Raw genomic sequence first — 20,500 nt, forward strand, 5'->3', positions numbered from 1 at the left:
GAGAGAGGAGAGGAGGTGGTGAAATGGTCACTCACAGGTCAGCCATGTCGCTGTCTTCCTGGGTGAAGAGCTGTTGAGGAGCACAGAGTTGAGAGACCTGCAGCTTGCCATCTGCCAGGATACGCTTGATTAGGTCCTCATCTGGACAGAGGGCAGACCGGGGCAATTACAAATGTGTGTAAGTGTGTGTCTGTGTAAGCTTGTGTGTGTGTGTGTCTGTGTAAATGTGTCTGTGTAAGTGTGTGTGTGTCTGTGCAAATGTGTCTGTTTAAGTGTGTGTGTGTGTGTGTCTGTGCAAATGTGTCTGTGTGTGTGTGTGTGTGTGTGTCTGTGTAAGTGAGTGCGTTTGTGTGTGTCTGTGTAAGTGAGTGCGCGCGTGTGTGTGTGTGTGTGTGTGTGTGTGTGTGTGTGTGTGTGTGTGTGTGTGTGTGTGAGAGAGAGAGTGTAATAGACAATGAAATTATGAAAAATTGGTCTTATCTTTTTCAGGTAACATTTAAATAAGCTACTGGAGGAAATCATTAATGCTTATTGGGCATAAAATAGGATCCCTGCACACAAATGATTGACTTTTTCTTCCTAATTACTTACCAACTGGATAAAGGCAAAAACAAAAACCCATTTTATTGTGAATTGTGATATGACTCTGCGATTCTGTGTCTGTCTGAGGCAGACGCTAGCGCACAGCAGCGTAACAGAGGGAGCCGGATCCTATCTGAGGAACTGAAGTACCGATGCTAGCACACAGCAGCTAACACACAGGGCAGGATCCTACCTGAGGAACTGAAATACTGACGCCAGCACACAGCAGCGTAACAGATGGAGCAGGATCCTATCTGAAGTACTTATGCTAGCACACAGGAGCGTAACAGATGGAGCAGGATCCTATCTGAAGTACTTATGCTAGCACACAGGAGCGTAACAGATGGAGCAGGATCCTATCTGAAGTACTTATGCTAGCACACAGCAGCGTAACAGATGGAGCAGGATCCTATCTGAAGTACTTATGCTAGCACACAGGAGCGTAACAGATGGAGCAGGATCCTATCTGAAGTACTTATGCTAGCACACAGGAGCGTAACAGATGGAGCAGGATCCTATCTGAAGTACTTATGCTAGCACACAGGAGCGTAACAGATGGAGCAGGATCCTATCTGAAGTACTTATGCTAGCACACAGCAGCGTAACAGATGGAGCAGGATCCTATCTGAAGTACTTATGCTAGCACACAGCAGCGTAACAGATGGAGCAGGATCCTATCTGAAGTACTTATGCTAGCACACAGGAGCGTAACAGATGGAGCAGGATCCTATCTGAAGTACTTATGCTAGCACACAGCAGCGTAACAGATGGAGCAGGATCCTATCTGAAGTACTTATGCTAGCACACAGCAGCGTAACAGATGGAGCAGGATCCTATCTGAAGTACTTATGCTAGCACACAGCAGCGTAACAGATGGAGCAGGATCCTATCTGAAGTACTTATGCTAGCACACAGCAGCGTAACAGATGGAGCAGGATCCTATCTGAAGTACTTATGCTAGCACACAGCAGCGTAACAGATGGAGCAGGATCCTATCTGAAGTACTTATGCTAGCACACAGCAGCGTAACAGATGGAGCAGGATCCTATCTGAAGTACTTATGCTAGCACACAGCAGCGTAACAGATGGAGCAGGATCCTATCTGAAGTACTTATGCTAGCACACAGCAGCGTAACAGATGGAGCAGGATCCTATCTGAAGTACTTATGCTAGCACACAGCAGCGTAACAGATGGAGCAGGATCCTATCTGAAATACTTATGCTAGCACACAGGAGCGTAACAGATGGAGCAGGATCCTATCTGAAGTACTTATGCTAGCACACAGCAGCGTAACAGATGGAGCAGGATCCTATCTGAAGTACTTATGCTAGCACACAGCAGCGTAACAGATGGAGCAGGATCCTATCTGAAATACTGACGCCAGCACACAGCAGCGTAACACCTAGGGTAGGATCCTACCTGAGGAACTGAAGTACTGCGGCAGGCCGCCTGCTGCCTCCTCATCGTCGGGGTTAAAGGTTATATCGACTCCCAGGTGCCGACTGCCTTGGCCACGCTTCAGTCTGGGGGGTAGCCCAGCACACGCCATCACAGAGGACTCACTCATCACGTCTGGGCAATCACTCCACCTCTGGAGACTACAAAGGGGGGGGGCTTCGGTCAAACGTTTGCACCCACTTTGAGTAAACACAATCACACTCATTGTGTGTTGGTAAAAAGTACTTGCTGACAACACCAGAATATCAGGTACATTTAAAAAGTATGGTTGAAGGGGGGGTTTAGGCTCAGCAGGAGAAAGTGTTGCTGAAATACTGAGCAGGCATATTTGCATATGCTTTGAAGGCAGATGTGTGCCCTAACGAAACACACACACACACACACACACACACACACACACACACACACACACACACACACACACACACACACACACACACTCACACACACACAAACACTTGTGCCTTGCCCATCAATCACAAATGTCTCACATCAAAGGCTGTGCAGTTTATTTAAGGATCTAATCCACGGGGAGACTTTAACAGCAGGTATTTTTCTAAAGCTCCCACTCTCCCACTTACACATGACAAATGAGTGTGTCAATTACCGTAGCCGTCCCCATGACAACGCTTACCTTTGGGTCGAGGGAGTGGGCAAGTCGATGTTTGTCTCCTCTGAACATGTCTAGGGGCAATGAGAGAATTGTGAAAACTATGACAGACAGGAAGACAAAGTCAAATATAGAAATACAACTTTTTGTAATAATAATAATAATTATTACAATAACAATAATAATTATTATTATAATAATAATAATAAGACCATATGTCTGTTACCTCTTCAGACATTCCATTAAATATGAGGAAGGAGCTTCCAGTCATTGAGTTATCCAGGTAGTCATCGATCTCTAGAGACTCCTGATCAACTTGTGGTGGCAACTGCTCCACTAGCACCTGATAGACACAGAAGGACACATTCAACATGAACTTATTCACTCTGCACAAAGTCACTGAGAAAACAATAAATACAGTTTTGTAAACCCACACTTCCAGTTCCACCAGGGAGAGAAATAGAACAACATCAATAAAAAAGGTTGCACTTGTGAAGAGAAATGAGAAGAGTGAGCTGAGCAGTGTTTGTGTGTGAGTGTGTGAGTGTGTGTGTGTGTGTGTGTGTGTGTGTGTGTGTGTGTGTGTGTGTGTGTGTGTGTGTGTGTGTGTGTGTGTGTGTGTGTGTGTGTGTGAGTGTGTGTGTGTGTGTGTGTGTGTGTGTGTGTTAGAGATGCGCGGTTGGCGGTCGCAGCCGCGGACTCCGCGGTTAAACCGCAGATCGGGCGGACGACGTGACAAAAAATAATATTTTAATTCAATTTGGGCGGGTGGCGGTTTAACCAACGAAATTCATTCCTCTACAAACTTCCATATAGACGCGGGATCAGCAGAGGAAAATCTACTTTCCTTTTGGGAGAAACAAGGCCAGTCGTTCCCACGACTACAGCACCTTGCAAAACGAATTCTACGCGTTCCAGCAACAAGCGCTGCGAGTGAGCGCTCCTTCAGTGCAGCAGGGCGCGTTATAGAAGCCAGGCGCTTTCGCCTGAATCCTGACACTGTAGATGCTATTTTATTCCTGCATAGTGCTTAGACAAATTCTAAATAGAACGAAGGTTAGGCATATCAGCAGAGGTAGGCCTATATTTTGGTAAAATTAGGATGGCTACGTTTATAGCTTGCGTTTTGGGCGCACCACAATGCCAAGAAGTTTGTTGCGACTGTAATGGCATATTTCATTGTTGGGGTGATTGATAGCTTAAGGCTTACGAGACACAATATCCTATATGCCGTTTTTATTTTTTATTTGAACTGTTTACAGCTAAAGGCTAGGCCTAATGCAGTAGGATATTTATTTATTTTGTTTAATATTTTTTTCTGCCTGTTGTTTCTTTTGACTCATAAAATAGGCATTGTCTGATAGAGGCTATCAATTAAGGTTCATCTGTCGCGGAATTGGTGTTTTCCGATGTTTCACTGAGTCCTCTCTGTCTCTATCACACACACATACACACTAACGGAAGCAAAAAGTTTAAATTAAGTGACGATCCATCCCATGCCGCGTCTCCTTGCAGCGCCGCAAACCTGCAAGCTATGAGTCAGCTGTCAGTATTGGAAGAAGCCTTAACGTCTCGTAGATGAAACTGCCTGGGTTATTTTTGTTTCGTTAGGCTATTAGTTATATTTTAAAACAGCCAGTCATTGTAGCCTACCACTCGTGGAATAAGGAATTTCAAAGAGATGATGGAATGATTTGACTCAGAAGTGACATTGGGCATTAGCAGCGCGAGATGTTCAGAACAAGTTAAACTTCTAGCTCAGTAACATCAACAGCTAAGAAAGAAGGTAAGAAAAATAGTCGGAAAACTTTGATTTGCAAGGCAAGCAGGCGAGTGTTGGGGTTGTTACAGTATATAGCCTACAAAGCGGTGAAATTTCGGAATTAATAGGCTCGAGTCGGCGTTTTCTTAATAGGCTTTCTTTCATTTTGCAAAAAAAAACAGTATGCTATATTACCATATTATAATGGTGTACCAAATTGTGTTTTATTACAATGATAAAAAAATTGTAGGCCTACTAGCCTATGGTAAGGTCAGGTTTGCCGATGTGCTTGGCTATTTATTTATTTTTCTTCCTGTGCATCGATCGGAGACAGATGTCACTTCACTGATAATATTCTGGGGATAGGCTAAAACATAGCCAATAAGCTATCATACTAGGGACTTTATCCTTTAAATATCTTTGCGGCATTGGATCAGTCCCCTTTCAAGAAAAGGCAAGAACTTTCTAGCCTCGCGTCAGCAGCGTCTATACCTAAAAACAACAGGCGGATTGCGGACGGGTGCGGTTTTGAAAATTGGTCAAAAAAAATTGGTGCGGATGGATGGCGGACGGATCATGCGTTTTGTGATGCGGTTGCGGATGAAATAATAGCCCATCCGCGCATCTCTAGTGTGTGTGTGAGTGCCTCACCTTGCTCCGGCTCATCCTGAACAGACAGAAGACTAACAGGTATAGAGGGTAGACCACCAGACAGCAGACCAGTCCAACAGCCAGGGTCTCCGCATTCAAAGACACCAGGTTAGCCACAGCCGTGGAGCTGCAATAGATAGATAGATAGATAGATAGATAGATAGATAGATAGATAGATAGATAGATAGATAAATAAATAAATACTTTAATAATTTCTGGTTCTGGTATCTTGCAGCTCTCTCATATTTACAATAATTACAAACAATATGTACAGACAATATGATACAATACAAACAAACAATACAATTCAGCTATGTACAGTGTAGGATGTAGGATGTATGCACACACACACAGCTGTAAAAGTATTTGCAACAATATGTAATATCAATATGCCTGTTATAACATGCTATGACATATAAGTGGTGATCCTTCTCTTGAGAAATCACTTAGTCTTCTATGCACCAATAAAGAATACTGATGGTAATAACTGCATAATAAGAGGTTTGTGGTGTGGTGTAGACAAGCTTGTCCTCTGTACCTGTTGTGGCGGTGGGCTACGGTGGTGTACCACACAGCGTTGGCCAGCAGCAGGAGACTGAGGAGCAAGGCGCCACACGTGGCCCTCTGGAGGCCACTGAAGGGACTGCGGCGCGGGCGCTCCCACAGCGACACCCACACGTGGCTCTCACACAGCGCCCTCTGCAGTTCCCAGGTCAGCAGGCGGGGCCAGCGCTGGAGATGCATCTCCTCTGCAGAAGGGCAACGGTGGTTACTCTCATACACAGCCATGGACACTCTCACAGTCATGGTTACTCTCACAGCCATGGTTACCATGGTTACTCTCACAGTCATGGTTACTCTCACACACAGCCATGGACACTCTCACAGTCATGGATACTCTCACAGCCATGGTTACCATGGTTACTCTCACAGCCATGGACACTCTCACAGCCATGGTTACTCTCACAGCCAGCCATGGTTTCTTTCCCAGACATGGTTACCATGGTTACTCTCACAGCCATGGACACTCTCACAGCCATTTTACCATGGTTAATCTCACAGCCATGGACACTCTCACAGACATGGTTACTCTCACAGCCAGCCATGGTTACTCTCACAGCCATGGTTACCATGGTTACTCTCACAGTCATGGTTACTCTCGCAGCCATGGACACTGGTCAGACATGGTTACTCTCACAGCCATGGTTACCATGGTTACTCTCACACACAGCAATGGACACTCTCACAGCCATGGTTACTGTCACATAAATGGTTACCATGGTTACTCACACAGCCATGGACACTCTCACAGCCATGGTTACTTTCACAGCCATGGTTACTCTCACAGACATGGTTACCATGGTTACTCTCACAGCCATGGACACTCTCAGCCATTTTACCATGGTTAATCTCACAGCCATGGACACTCTCACAGACATGGTTACTCTCACAGTCATGGATACTCTCACAGCCATGGTTACCATGGTTACTCTCACAGCCATGGACACTCTAACAGCCATGGTTACTCTCACAGCCAGCCATGGTTACTCTCACAGCCATGGTTACCATGGTTACTCTCACAGTCATGGTTACTCTTGCAGCCATTGTTACCATGGTTACTCTCACAGACATGGTTACTTTCACACACAGCCATGGACACTCTCACAGCCATGGTTACTCTCACAGCCATGGTTACTCTCACAGACATGGTTACCATGGTTACTCTCACAGCCATGGACACTCTCACAGCCATTTTACCATGGTTAATCTCACAGCCATGGACACTCTCACAGACATGGTTACTCTCACAGCCAGCCATGGTTACTCTCACAGCCATGGTTACCATGGTTACTCTCACAGTCATGGTTACTCTCGCAGCCATGGACACTGGTCAGACATGGTTACTCTCACAGCCATGGTTACCATGGTTACTCTCACACACAGCAATGGACACTCTCACAGCCATGGTTACTGTCACATACATGGTTACCATGGTTACTCACACAGCCATGGACACTCTCACAGCCATGGTTACTTTCACAGCCATGGTTACTTTCACAGACATGGTTACCATGGTTACTCTCACAGCCATGGACACTCTCAGCCATTTTACCATGGTTAATCTCACAGCCATGGACACTCTCACAGACATGGTTACTCTCACAGCCATGGATACTCTCATAGACATGGTTACTCTCACAGACATGGTTACTCTCACAGCCATGGTTACTCTCACACACAGCCATGGTTACTCTCACAGACAGCCATGGTTACTGGTCAGACATGGTTACTCTCACCCACAGCCATGGACACTCTAACAGCCATGGTTACTCTCTCAGCCATGGTTACTTTCACAGTCAGGTTACTCTCACAGTCAGGGTTACTCTCACAGCCATGGTTACTGATCAGACACAGCCATGGACACTATCACAGCCATGGTTACTCTCACAGCCATGGTTACTATGGTTACTCTCACAGCCATTGTTACTCTCTCAGCCATGGTTACTCTCACAGCCATGGTTACTCTCATAGTCAGGGTTACTCTCACAACCATGGTTACTGATCAGACACAGCCATGGACACTCTCACAGCCATGGTTACTCTCACAGCCATGGTTACTATGGTTACTCTCACAGCCATGGTTACTCTCACAGTCATGGTTACTATGGTTACCCTCACAGCCATGGTTACTCTCACACACAGCCATGGTTACTCTCACAGTCATGTTTACCATGGTTACTCTCTCAGCCATGGTTACTCTCACAGCCATGGTTACTGATCAAAGACAGCCATGGTCACTCTCACGCCTCACTGTTTACACTGCAGGTCTCCATACACAGGGCCGATATTTTTATTCCTACTTGTTTTTTTAGAGCATCTGTTTACAATCACTAAACTAAATGTGGCTGTGCCCAAGTTTGAATAGCCCAAATGATGTAATGGCAGGCCTGTGTATATGCGTATGACTGGACACTAAGCCGCACATGGCGCCACACATAGCAGTTGAATTATCCAACTGATTGCCTGCTGGGGCCATTTAAAATGCCTTTATTGCCATTTTAGCCATTTGGGCAATTTAGTCCAGAAAGCAAGAGAGTGCCAAACATGAATGGGGATGTGCATATCAGGCAGGGTGAACGCGGCAATCAGTTCCCTGTGTTTTGCCGGTCGGTTAAATGTCATTACGGTGAGCTAACACAAAGCAGAGCAAGAGCCGGGCTGCTACCACGCTGGGGGAGGGGAGGGGCCAGGATGAGGAACTCTTACCGGCGGCCTCGACTTCGATCTCCACTCGCCCGTCGGTCTTCTCGTTGTCCACGGATAGCCATTCCTCCACCAAGAAGAAGTATGTGTTGCCTGTCTGCAAGTCCTTGACTAAAACATACTGCAGCAGCCAAGCAGGGCTGAGTCCTGGGACAAAAGGGAACAAGACAAGAGGGAAAGGTAACTACGACATCACTTGAAAGAGATTGACTGATACCCACTATTCATTATACGTATATCTAGGGCTGTGTGTGTGTGTGCGTGTATGAGTGTGTCTGTGTGTGTGTGTGTATGTATGAGTGTGTCTACGTGCGTGTGCATGAGTGTGTCTATGTGTGTGTGTGTGTGTGTGTGTGTGTGTGTGTGTGTGTGTGTGTGTGTGTGTGTGTGTGTATGAGTGTGTATGAGTGTGTCTATGTGTGTGTGTGTATGAGTGTGTGAGACTGAACGAAACACCAGATAAAAGAGCTGAGGGATTCAGAGCAGCCAGAGGGATTTGAACACGCCCAGGGTTAGGGTATCATCCATCTCCTCTTACCTTTGTTGTCATGCCAGACTCGGATCTTCAGCACGCTGCCCAGGCTGGCGTCGGTGGCGATGTGGAAGATGTCCAGGCTGTTCCGTGCGAACGCTCCGCTGCTGTCCAGGTGACGGTGCCCACTGCGGCTCTCTCTGCCAAACAGGTTGATGCCAACATGGGCAGTGGTGCCTGGACACATGAACCAACAAGAAGTTTAAAGAGCATGTAGGCCAATCTCCAGAACCTGAGGCAAATTGGGTGTCTTAAGCAGAAGTCAATGTGACCTTTATTTGAACTTCAATATTATGTAACGGCTTATCAACTATTTCTTGTTTGGCTGTGGCAAATGTATGGTTCTTTAAACTGCTTATTATTCAGTCCAGCTCCCCTTGAGCAGTCAAGCAAGTCCAGTAATTACAGGCCAGGTCACTGTTCATTTTCCACTCTACCACATTGTCTCCTTAATGTTGAAGTTGCCACAGAACTAATCAATGCTTATCTCACTAAAGAGCTCAGCAGAGGGCTAGCTCACAACCTCCTTGTATCTGCGCGCGTGACGAGTCGCTGGCTCCCTTCCCCCCCTCTGACCTCACCTGAGGCTCTCCCCCCCCCCCCCCGACCTCACATGAGACGCTCTCTCTCCCCCCCCCCCGACCTCACATGAGACGCTCTCTCTCCCCCCCCCTCTGACCTCACCTGAGACGCTCTCTCTCCCCCCCTCTGACCTCACCTGAGGCGCTCTCTCTCCCCCCTCTGACCTCACATGAGACGCTCTCTCTCCCCCCCCCTCTGTCCTCACCTTAGACGCTCTCTCTCCCCCCCTCTGACTCACCTGAGGCGCTCTCTCTCCCCCCTCTGACTCACCTGAGGCGCTCTCTCTCCCCCCTCTAACCTCACCTGAGACGCTCTCTCTCCCCCCTCTGACCTCACCTGAGGCGCTCTCTCTCCCCCCCCTCTGACTCACCTGAGTCGCTCTCTCCCCCCCTCTGAGCTCACCTGAGGCACTCTCCCCTCACCCCCTCCCCCCCCCCCGACTCACCTCCAGCGCGGCTCCATCCCGTCTTCACCTGCACCTCGTACTTGAAGAGGCCATCCTTCCCGCAGAAGGGCACCACAGCGGCGCGTCGCAGCTCCAGCTGGTCCAGCTTGTGCAGGAGGGCCGCGGCCACGGCGTAGCAGAGCAGCCCCATCACACAGCTCAGCAGCACCACCAGACCGCCGCCGGACGCCTTCTGCTGAACGGCACCAACACACCGCATGTTAGGGCTAGTGGGTTTGGATGGAGACCGCCAAAGAGCCAAAGAGCCAAAGAGCCAAAGAGCCAGACAGCCAAAGAGCCAAAGCAGCAGGTGTAAAGATGTGTGTGTGTGTGGAGTGGCTGGCTCCGTGTGGCTCTTACAGGGGGGATGAACTCCACCGCGTTGAGGGGCACGAAGAGGCTGGCGGCGAACGCGGTGAGGTGCCTGGTGCTGCAGACGGCCCGGCTGGCGTTGGTCTCGGCCAGGGGCACCATGCCATCGGTGCGCCACAGCTTGGCACTCTCGCTGAAGTACTGGCACAGCGAGAAGAAGACGCCCACCTCCAGGCGGATCAGACTCGGGGAGTGAGCCCCGCAGCCCGTCGTCACGTTGATGTAGTACACCAGCGTGGTGTCATGGGACCTGTGCAAAAGGAAAGAGCTGAATATTTCGAAGAAGACTGATTCCCTTTTGATCACCTTAATAAATCATGTTTGCCTCGAGTCAGGCAACTATTAATAACAGCACCTTTGTGAAGATTTTTGTACTATCGCATAACACAAATGCAGGAGTGTAAACATAGCATACTACTCTCCACTATCTAAATAAGAATAGTTATACTGCTATCCCACACAGACTTGACCAGGTGATGTCATATTCAGACATGTTTCTAGACATGCTTACTGTGGTGAGAGGAAGAAGGTGTATTATAATGAACACAGACTTGACCAGGTGATGTCATATTCAGACATGTTATCAGACATGCTTACTGTGGTGAGAGGAAGAAGGTGTAGTATAATGAACACAGACTTGACCAGGTGATGTCATATTCAGACATGTTTCTAGACATGCTTACTGTGGCGAGAGGAAGAAGGTGTACGGCCTGTGGTCCAGCTCCTGGCCCTGGGTCATGCTAAGGCGGATGCTTTTCTTGGCACTGCAGTTGTACTCGTTGGGCCAATGAGAGCTGTTCAGGTACGCCACGATGGCCGGGTCAGCTTCACGCTCCTCAGAGTCCTCTGTCATGTTGGGCAGCACAGGAGTTCAGTTAGGCAAACTATGAAATTGCCTTTAAATCTATACACTCACCAGCAGATCCTTATAAAGGTATTTGTTTTAAATGCTGCTCTCAGACTGAGAAAAACTGGTGAGATACAGCATCCCATTCCATTACAACACACACCAGCTATTAGCCTCTTCTAGTTGCCTTGTTCAACTTTTCCAGGCTGTTTTTCTTTTTTTGTTTGTTTTTATTTTCTTGGTGCATGCATTATGAACTCTGAACGAAATGCCTTATGAAATTTGAAAAATAATATCTGTTTTGCACAATGTATCGAGTCGAAGACGTTTCACTAGCACAGTGAAAATGTTTTGGGAAGTGTCCAGGGTCACGTTGCCCCAGGGCAGTCAGCGTAGAGCACCTTGCCAGTGGATAATCAGTGGCTGCAGCAAATAAGTAGACATTGAAATGCAATGACTGTTTACACCTGCAACAGGTTCGATTTGGAGACCTAATCACCGTATGAACAGGACAGAGAGTCTCTATGGAGAGTGTGTGCGGTCAGGGGCGGCCTTTCCTACAGGCGGGTTAGGCGGCTGCCTAGAGCGCCATCTAGAGGGGGAGCGCCAAATAATGCGCCCGAAAAAAAACACAATTTTTTTTTTCCCGGACGCATAAGTTGGCGCTCCTTCTATATCTTCTCTAACCAATATTTTGACATATAAAAATGAATCTAACATTAGGGTAAAATGAGCCAAAACTCGAAAACAGAGGGCTATGTTCGTCATTGGTATTATTATCATGCTAGCATAGCGAGACATTTGATGCGAATGTGTGAGTATCCTCTGAAGAGGCTTAAACCCAACGGCTTGCATGATAAGACGACTCGGATCACAGAATTCATCGTTATACCGCTTTACCGTCGGATAGACAGGTGAAATGAATGATAGTGCAACCCCGCAAGGTGCAGGGACGTGTAGGATAGCCTACTTATGATGTACAATACACACTAAGGGTTGGTACAATATGTTATCATGAAAACACTAATGAACACAGTATTTCAGAGATCAAACTGATTTTGGAAATAGTGTATAATGAGCAGATAGACAACACGTGGGAAAACATTAATACAACTTCTTCAGGGGGTTGTCAAACATTATTGTGAATGACGAACACACATGGATTTATGGGAACAGCCGCTCGACAGGTCCTCGACAGGTCCTTAGGTTGCAACTAATTACAAATCAAACTTCTTCCAACAATATCACATATTCCTATGCGCAAAGTAACGTATTCTTTTAACGACATTGAAGCGAGGAAATACATTTTGCCACAAAGCTAAATTTAACAAATAATGATAATACATACTGACTGTAACATGCCGGCATAGTCGCCCCATAATGCCGTGCGGCGGGCGCATATACTTTTCTATGTGTGATAATGCACTAACGATGTACCTGTTCCTTACTGTTCTTATTGCATGTCGTTGTTCTGTGTTGGGACTGAGTTTATACAGGTGTGTGACGGTAACACAGTCTATTTGCTGCGATCGTTGTTGTGTTTTGTGGGGGGGGGGGGGGCGCCAGGAGTGAAGCTCGCCTAGAGCGCCAAATGTGCTAGGGCCGCCCCTGTGTGCGGTGCTGTGTGTGCGGTGCTGTGTGTGCGGTGCTGTGTGGCTCTTCCTCACCTTCCAGTATGGTGAAGTTGAGCTGGATGAAGAGGCCCGCCTGCCGGTTGGTGTTCCCAGCATCCACCCTCACCAACACATGGCTGCACCGGCTCACGTTAAAACTCCCTGCAGGTCGCAGCCTCTCCTCCGACGCCGTCCCATCCAGCCCTGCTGTGCTGCCATTTTTGACTGCCACCGTGATGGCCTGGCTCTCGTCCAGGTTGGAGATGGGGATCTGAGTGCCGTTCTCCGTGCAGAACTCCATGGACGCCACCTCGGTGGAGACGGTATAGTTGGCCACGTAGTTGAAGGGGAACGGGTTGGGCTCCACCTGGAAGAGCAGCTGCACCACGCCGGGCGAGGCCCTGGCCCCGGCTCCAAACCCCACGCCGCTGGAGTCCCTGCTGGCCGCGGCCCGGCTCAGGCTGGTGTTGAAGGTGCGGGGGATGGAGAAGCGCCGGCACTCGGGGCTGGGGTCGCTGGTGCCGTAGCACAGCAGGCTCTGCGGGTCGGCGCGTTTGCCGGCGGCTGCGATGTCAACGCCGCGGAGGATGAGGGGCTCCTCGTTGAGCACGCGGGAGTGCATCAGGATGCGCATGAGCTCGGAGGACAGCGTGTACGCCTTGGCCGCCACGCGCAGGGGGTGCTGGTCCTCCTGCATGGGCGCCGACGTCAGGGACAGGAGAGACCCACCGCGGTCCTCCACGTCCAGAGCCATCCCTGCTGCTGCCGCTTGGCTGACCTGGTGGATGAGGTCCCCTGCAGTAAGACAGGATGAAAGAGAGAGAGAGAGAGAGAGAGAGAGACATGAGACACACATGGAGAGTTGAAAATGGAGTCTGTGAGAACATCCAGACAAAAGTTGCAAATGACCACCAATCACGCACACGGGGATGCTAAAGATTCAAAGTGATATATATTCAGTTTGTGTCTTTCTGGACTTTTATTCTTTATCGGCAGGTGAGTTTGGCTGTTAAATAAATGAGCAACTGAGACGAGTCGTTACAACACAAGGACTGAAATATTTATTATCTGACATTTCACATTCCCTTTCCAATTTTAGAGAAAATCCTCACCAACAAACCAACTGAGGTCTTAATGTGAAATGTCAGTCTTATTCGTCCATGATTGTCTCCTAGAGTAAGACTAAGACTAAGACTAATACATTCTTAGCATGTTCCCTGCATTTGGAACCTTTGAAACCGACCCAACACTTCATAAAGGCAGAGACCGAAGCAGTGAAAGGCCCATTTGTCAGGTTGTGGGCCGGTTTGATAAGCCTGCCTTATTTGCATTGGCTTCCACCACAATTCAGTATTAAAATGGAGATGAGCTGTCCCCAGGCTGTTTACTGTTTACTGCAAGTGTGTGTGAGTGTTCCTGTCTGTGTGTGGGGACGAATACAAACTCACCCATGATGATGAGGATGTGTGTGTGTGTGAGTGTTCCTGTGTGTGTGTGTGTGTGTGTGTGTGTGTGTGTGTGGGGACGAATACAAACTCACCCATGATGATGAGGATGTGTGTGTGTGTGAGTGTTCCTGTGTGTGTGTGTGTGTGTGTGTGTGTGTGTGTGTGTGAGGACGAATACAAACTCACCCATGATGATGAGGATGTGTGTGTGTGTGAGTGTTCCTGTGTGTGTGTGTGTGTGTGTGTGTGTGTGTGTGGGGACGAATACAAACTCACCCATGATGTTGAGGATGTTCCTATGTGTGTGTGTGTGTGTGTGTGTGTGTGTGTGTGTGTGTATGTGCGTGGAGACGAATACAAACTCACCAAATGATGTTGAGGATGTTGTAAGTGTGTGTGTGTGTGTGTGTGTGTGGGGGGGGGGAGACGAATACAAATTCACCCATGATTTTGAGGATGTTGTGAGTGTGTGTTTGTGTGTGTGTGTGTGCAGGGACAAATCCAATCTCACCCATGATGTTAAGGATGTTGTGAGTGTGTGTTTGTGTGTGTGTGTGTGTTCCTGGGTGTGTGTCTGTGTGTGTGTGTGCAGGGAAGAATCCAAACTCACCCATGATGTTGAGGATGTTGTGAGTGTGTGTTTGTGTGTGTGTGTGTGTGTGTGTGTGTGTGTTCCTGTGTGTGGGTGCGTGTGTGTGCAGGGACGAATCCAAACTCACCCATGATGTTGAGGATGTTGTGAGTGTGTGTTTGTGTGTGCGTGTGTGTGTGTGTTCCTGTGTGTGGGTGCGTGTGTGTGCAGGGACGAATCCAAACTCACCCATGATGTTGAGGATGTTGTCAGCTATCTCTTTGGGGGTGACGGTTCCTTGTTTGGTGTCGGTCTGCAGAATCTCCAGCATGGACTCCAGCTTGTCCAGAGTGCTGTTCTGACACTCTTCGCACACAAACTCTCGGCTCACCGCCTACACAGGCACACACACACACACACACACACACACACACACACACACACACACACACACAAGATGGTGAGCTGAGGCCTACTCAACCCAGTCTGTTGCCTGCTCTCCGCACCCACTCGTTTTTTTTCTCCCTTACTGTGCATTGAGCGAGAGCCGCGGAGGTCTGCTGGATGTCGTTCACGGTGGTCAGGTCGAGGGCTGTCAGTGCTCTGGTGATGTTGCCACGGACACTGACGCGGTACTGCCGCTCCGCTCGAGTCACTACCACAGACGGCCGAGTCTGCTCATACTGTGTGGACAGGGAGAAAAAGGGATGGATGGTCAGACAGAGAGAAGGAGAGAACAAGAGAGAGATAGAGAGAGAGAGAGACAGAGAGAGAGAGATATGGACATATTACAGTGTTAACAAAGTGTGATGAACTGCTTGAGCAATTTTCTTTTCTTTTGATCTGAATGGATATGTGGAGAGGAGAGGAGAGGAGAGGATGGGCTCACCTCATTGAGCACTGTGATAAGAGCCAGGGACAGCTCTCTGACACGCTGGGAGTCTCCCTGCTTGAGCAGGTCCCTGAGGGTAGTTCCTGTCAGGTCAGACAGCCAGTGGGCCAGGCTGCTGTAACCTGCTGGAGCCTCTGGTAACACCACCTCCATGGACCTGGGGCACACACACACACACACACACACACACACACACACACACACACACACACACACACACACACACACACACACACACACACACACACACACACACACACACACACACACACACACACAGAGCAAAATGAAAACTGACCGCTGTCAGAGAGGATGTTCTAATCGTCGTCGTCTATGCCTCTGAATCTGAGCCCCTCTGGCCAGCGCCACTCACTTGTTGAGTGCAGTGATGAACGCCCCCTGGTGGTCCTCCACGGTGATGAGGGCGGCCACGCGGTGGCGGGCGGAGCTGAACCCCGGGGGCAGGAAGGTGGAGTGCTCGGGGCTGGTGCCCTTATACACACAGAACTCCTCACAGTCCAACTCAGCAGCAGAGCAGCGCAGCAGCAGCAGACTGTACAGCAGCGGAGATGGAGACTCATCCAGATCTGCATACCCTAGGAGATGGGCACAAACACAAACACACACACACACACACACACATACACACACACACACAAACACACACATCAGTAAAGGGACGAAGGCAAATAAGAAGAGGAGGGATTGAACAATAGAGGCAGAGAGTGAGTTAAGACACATAGCCGGTAAACGTTAGCTTCATCCCTATCCTATCCTTGCCTCCTTAGTCAACGCCATCATTGGTGATATTCATTAGCTTCATCCCTATCCTTGCTACCTTAGTCAACGCCATCATTGGTGCTATTCATTACCTTCATCCCTATCCTATCCTTGCTACCTTAGTCAACGCCATCATTGGTGCTATTCATTAGCTTCATCCCTATCCTATCCTTGCTTCCTTAGTCAACGCCATCATTGGTGATATTCATTAGCTTCATCCCTATCCTTGCTACCTTAGTCAACGCCATCATTGGTGCTATTCATTAGCTTCATCCCTATCCTATCCTTGCTACCTTAGTCAACGCCATCATTGGTGCTATTCATTAGCTTCATCCCTATCCTATCCTTGCTACCTTAGTCAACGCCATCATTGGTGCTATTCATTAGCTTCATCCCTATCCTATCCTTGCTACCTTAGTCAACGCCATCATTGGTGCTATTCATTAGCTTCATCCCTATCCTATCCTTGCTACCTTAGTCAACGCCATCATTGGTGCTATTCATTAGCCTTTCATAACGGACCTGTGCGCATTTACTGCACATGTGCATGGATGTTTTAAAGCACTTCCTCAGGGTCAAGAGAAAGGAGAATACACTCTGTATTTATTTAGCACAAGTTTCATCAGCATGTGTGCTCCCTGGCTATAAAACTACAGGAGACCTGGTGATTATTGAAACTTGTTTATGTTCATGCTTCAGTGAATCGTAACACTGTTTGCCATGAAGGGGCCGAGGTAACAACATGACTATATAAAAAAAACACTGACGGCAAACAGATTTTTTTCTTCCTTTAAATTTGTAAAACAACGATTGTTCTCTTGTGGTTTAAGATCTGCATATCAATTGTTGTTTGTCAAAGAAAGTATCCACAAATGTACTCATTAGAATTCCCTTCATGTATTTTGTTTTTTGCAATAGCCAAATGTGATGCACAAAATATCGGCCAAATATTGGTTATCGGCCATCCTAAGCCATTAGATCATGATATCTGTATCAGCCCTAAAAAGGGGATATTGGTTGATCCCTAGTCAGCAGCAGCGTCTCCCCTCACCTGTGCAGTTGAAGTACACCTTGTCCAGCAGGGTGCGCACCTGAGGCCCTGGTCCATCGGCCCACAGTGAGCAGACCCCGCCTGATGGAGGCATGTTGGAGCGAAGCTCAATGTACGCCACGCCGACACGCTCCATGGCATCATCAGTGATGTGCAGGCTGAAGACGTAGGACTCGCCGTCACGCAGGATGCCCTGCCGCAGCACCAGGCGCATGCCCTCGCTGCCTGTGGTCGTGGTGCTCGAGTCCAGCACCAGGCTCTCATTACCCTGGGTTCTGGCCGTCCAGCGCTGGAGAACACAGGGGACATTGGGGAACATGTTCACTTGTTTGGTGAAGGTAACAGTCAGAATAAAAAGAAAATCAGTAGGTGAGTTCTTCTGATTGACACAGAAAAACTAAAACAGATTCAGGGCCAACTCTGTCCTCATTACACAGCTAAGGAGAATGATTCAGCAGGGTGTTCATGAAGGAAGCAGACTCAGGATGGTTAAAGCTGTAATGAGGTCTCAGTCTTATTTCCGCAGTCTACCAGGTGGCAAAACTATAGCCAGGATGACTTGTTTCATTTATAAGAGCCAACGGATTGTTCATAGAAAGATGAGTAACCTAGTTCCACATTAGAATCTCAATATAGACTCCATGTGTCAACAGAGATGTGCTGGCTATCCGACTGACAGCTCACCCCAGCAGAACAGCCCATATGACTACAATGACATCACCCCAGCAGAACAGCCCATATGACTACAATGACATCACCCTAGCAGAACACCCCATATGACTACAATGACATCACCCTCCACGCCTATCAAAGTCCCTCTCCCCACCTCGGCTCCCATTCCTCAGTAGTGACATCATTCCACCCAAACAGAAAGAAAGTTTGGGAGGGAAAAAAAGAGAACATTTTCCCAGCAATGACCTCAACCCAATCACTCTGTGTTGAAGAAACAGTAAAGTGCTTTAACCCCCAGAAGAAGGGCAGAGGACCAGAGGGGAGACACACACTCAACACTCCAACTCCCATCATGCCCCTGAGACCTCATGATATTAGAGTGCTACTATCACAATGCTACTTGGATTAAAGGCCATTGTGGGTCAATCATTGAAGGTTAAGGTCATTTAAGTTTGGCCCACAACAAACAAATTGACATTAATGACTTGTTCCGATCCTCAGTGGAAAATGTACTAGCCAAGGACAATTACAAACGGAGCACAATCCAGACAAGGGTTTGACTAAATAAATAACTGCAACAGAAATCAGTTCAGACTTTTGATGACTTGTTCCATGTCTCACCCCTCGGTATGATCCCTGACAGTTGCTGCAGGTCCCAGCTAGGTAGACTTTGGAGCTCTGGCTGACCTCGTAGATGGACTGAGCCTTGCATGACACACACTCCAGCGACACCATGGGGATACGGCCACTCTGCACCAGCACCTGAAACACACACAGGCAGAGAAGAGTAGAAGAGAGGGTGGTTACAGACCAGCGCAAACACCATTTGTGAGTGTGAGTATGATTGTGTGTATGTAAAGGTGAGGTATGCTTTAATTCAAAGAAACGTACAGTAGCAATTGGGAATCGACGATAACCACTGCACCACCTGGGGACACTGCAGTGAAGTAACACTGAGGTAAAAGTTCTATAAGACCGTCATATCCCTGCTGTTAATATGTCATGGAACACTGCAGTGAAGTAACACTGAGGTATAAGTTCAATAAGACCATCATATCCCTGCTGTTAATATGTCATGGCGGATGCAATATCAAAATAGTTACATAAGCACTTCTATGACACTGTTTATCGTTGGCCACTATGACTGATTTACACTGTATGAAATCTCATACAACACGTTTACAACATGGCTATATGAGTCTCAGGATGTCCAGAGCTCAGAGTTCAAGAGAAGTTCTTAAGACATTATTGTTCGCATTAATGTTCAAGACATGAGTCCAACCCATCAAGGAGGGTAAGGGTTAGTTGTGGTTTTATAAGCACATCACAAACATCTCATGAAAAGGTCATGGCTACCGTGTGGACGCCCGTGGAGGTGACCTGGTAAAGGTATGAACATGGCTACTGTTTTTGAATCACCCCCTGCAGTGATCTCTCCACGGGTGGGAGTATTCTCAAGCTTTCTGCCTTCCCGTTTCAGAGCACACGTCAAGCTGTGAGTGGAGCACATGATCGTAATTCACCATTTACTTTTCAGACTACTACACCTTTACTGTAACCCAATATAGGCTATTCACTTCATATTTGACCCACATACTGACATGAAGGATTGTGGTGCCCCCTCTCTCCCTGTGGTTTGTTAGACTATGCTGCTCTTCTCATGGTGACAATATGTTGGCTATAGGCTTCATAAAGACATGAAAAGGAGAAGGAAGGGCAACTTGAGTTGGGAGAAGAGAAGAGAAAAAGAAAAGAGCAGTGTGTGTGTGGGTGAGAGAGTGATAAAACCAAGAGACAAAGAGGGAGAGCAACAAAGCTGAGAACAAATCCTTTGTGCTCATGTCTGTGATTCCTTTATCACTGATGATACTTATGAGAAGCCATTTAAAGATCCATCAGTATGCACAACAATTAGGCCACTCTGCTGTATAGCATAACAAGTACTGACTCAGCCATAGTCATCTTCAAAAAGAAAGAAAATGACACCTAGTTTTATTTTCTCCAGATCCTAACAAAGCCCAGCACTCTGCTTAAGAAGCTGTCAAGTTGCAGTATACCCGTGCCCAAAAGGATTTATAAGGCTGAATTCACAAAGCTTCTCAAACTTTTACAGAAGATCTTCCTCAAAGGATCATCTGATCCAAACCACTTTGACCAATGCAATGGCAAGTCTAAGCCTGGATCAACCCCTGGTTAAACTACGCATTGTAGGTCCTAGCAAGGAGATGAAATCTATAAGTTATGCTATGGACTCTAGAGATCAGAGCCACTCCCTTTGCTATGGAATCTGGCATCTGAACGTTTCTCATCTATAATCAAAAGAAGAAGGAATGTATGTGAGAGGCCAAAAGCATAGGGTGGATATGC

General features: G+C 47.7%; 1 protein-coding gene across 1 annotated transcript in view; it reads right to left on the reverse strand.

Annotated features, from left to right (window-relative positions):
• The window catches only part of pkd1a (polycystic kidney disease 1a), a gene marked incomplete at its 5' end in the record, with an annotated part of 77,806 nt that overhangs the window by 18,850 nt on the left and 38,456 nt on the right, over positions 1-20,500 (reverse strand). Inside the window, 18 exons of the mRNA XM_080844363.1 lie at positions 36-141; positions 2,003-2,181; positions 2,676-2,725; positions 2,878-2,994; positions 5,065-5,191; positions 5,603-5,813; positions 8,332-8,475; positions 8,867-9,037; positions 9,888-10,083; positions 10,248-10,509; positions 10,943-11,105; positions 12,774-13,514; positions 14,988-15,132; positions 15,269-15,421; positions 15,628-15,787; positions 16,004-16,226; positions 17,462-17,750; positions 18,755-18,895. Of these exons, the coding sequence (XP_080700489.1) occupies positions 36-141; positions 2,003-2,181; positions 2,676-2,725; positions 2,878-2,994; positions 5,065-5,191; positions 5,603-5,813; positions 8,332-8,475; positions 8,867-9,037; positions 9,888-10,083; positions 10,248-10,509; positions 10,943-11,105; positions 12,774-13,514; positions 14,988-15,132; positions 15,269-15,421; positions 15,628-15,787; positions 16,004-16,226; positions 17,462-17,750; positions 18,755-18,895 (3,578 nt within the window). The remainder of the gene's footprint in view (positions 1-35; positions 142-2,002; positions 2,182-2,675; positions 2,726-2,877; positions 2,995-5,064; positions 5,192-5,602; positions 5,814-8,331; positions 8,476-8,866; positions 9,038-9,887; positions 10,084-10,247; positions 10,510-10,942; positions 11,106-12,773; positions 13,515-14,987; positions 15,133-15,268; positions 15,422-15,627; positions 15,788-16,003; positions 16,227-17,461; positions 17,751-18,754; positions 18,896-20,500) is intronic.

The sequence above is a fragment of the Sprattus sprattus genome (assembly GCF_963457725.1).
Source record: "Sprattus sprattus genome assembly, chromosome: 1".
Lineage (NCBI taxonomy): Eukaryota > Metazoa > Chordata > Actinopteri > Clupeiformes > Clupeidae > Sprattus > Sprattus sprattus.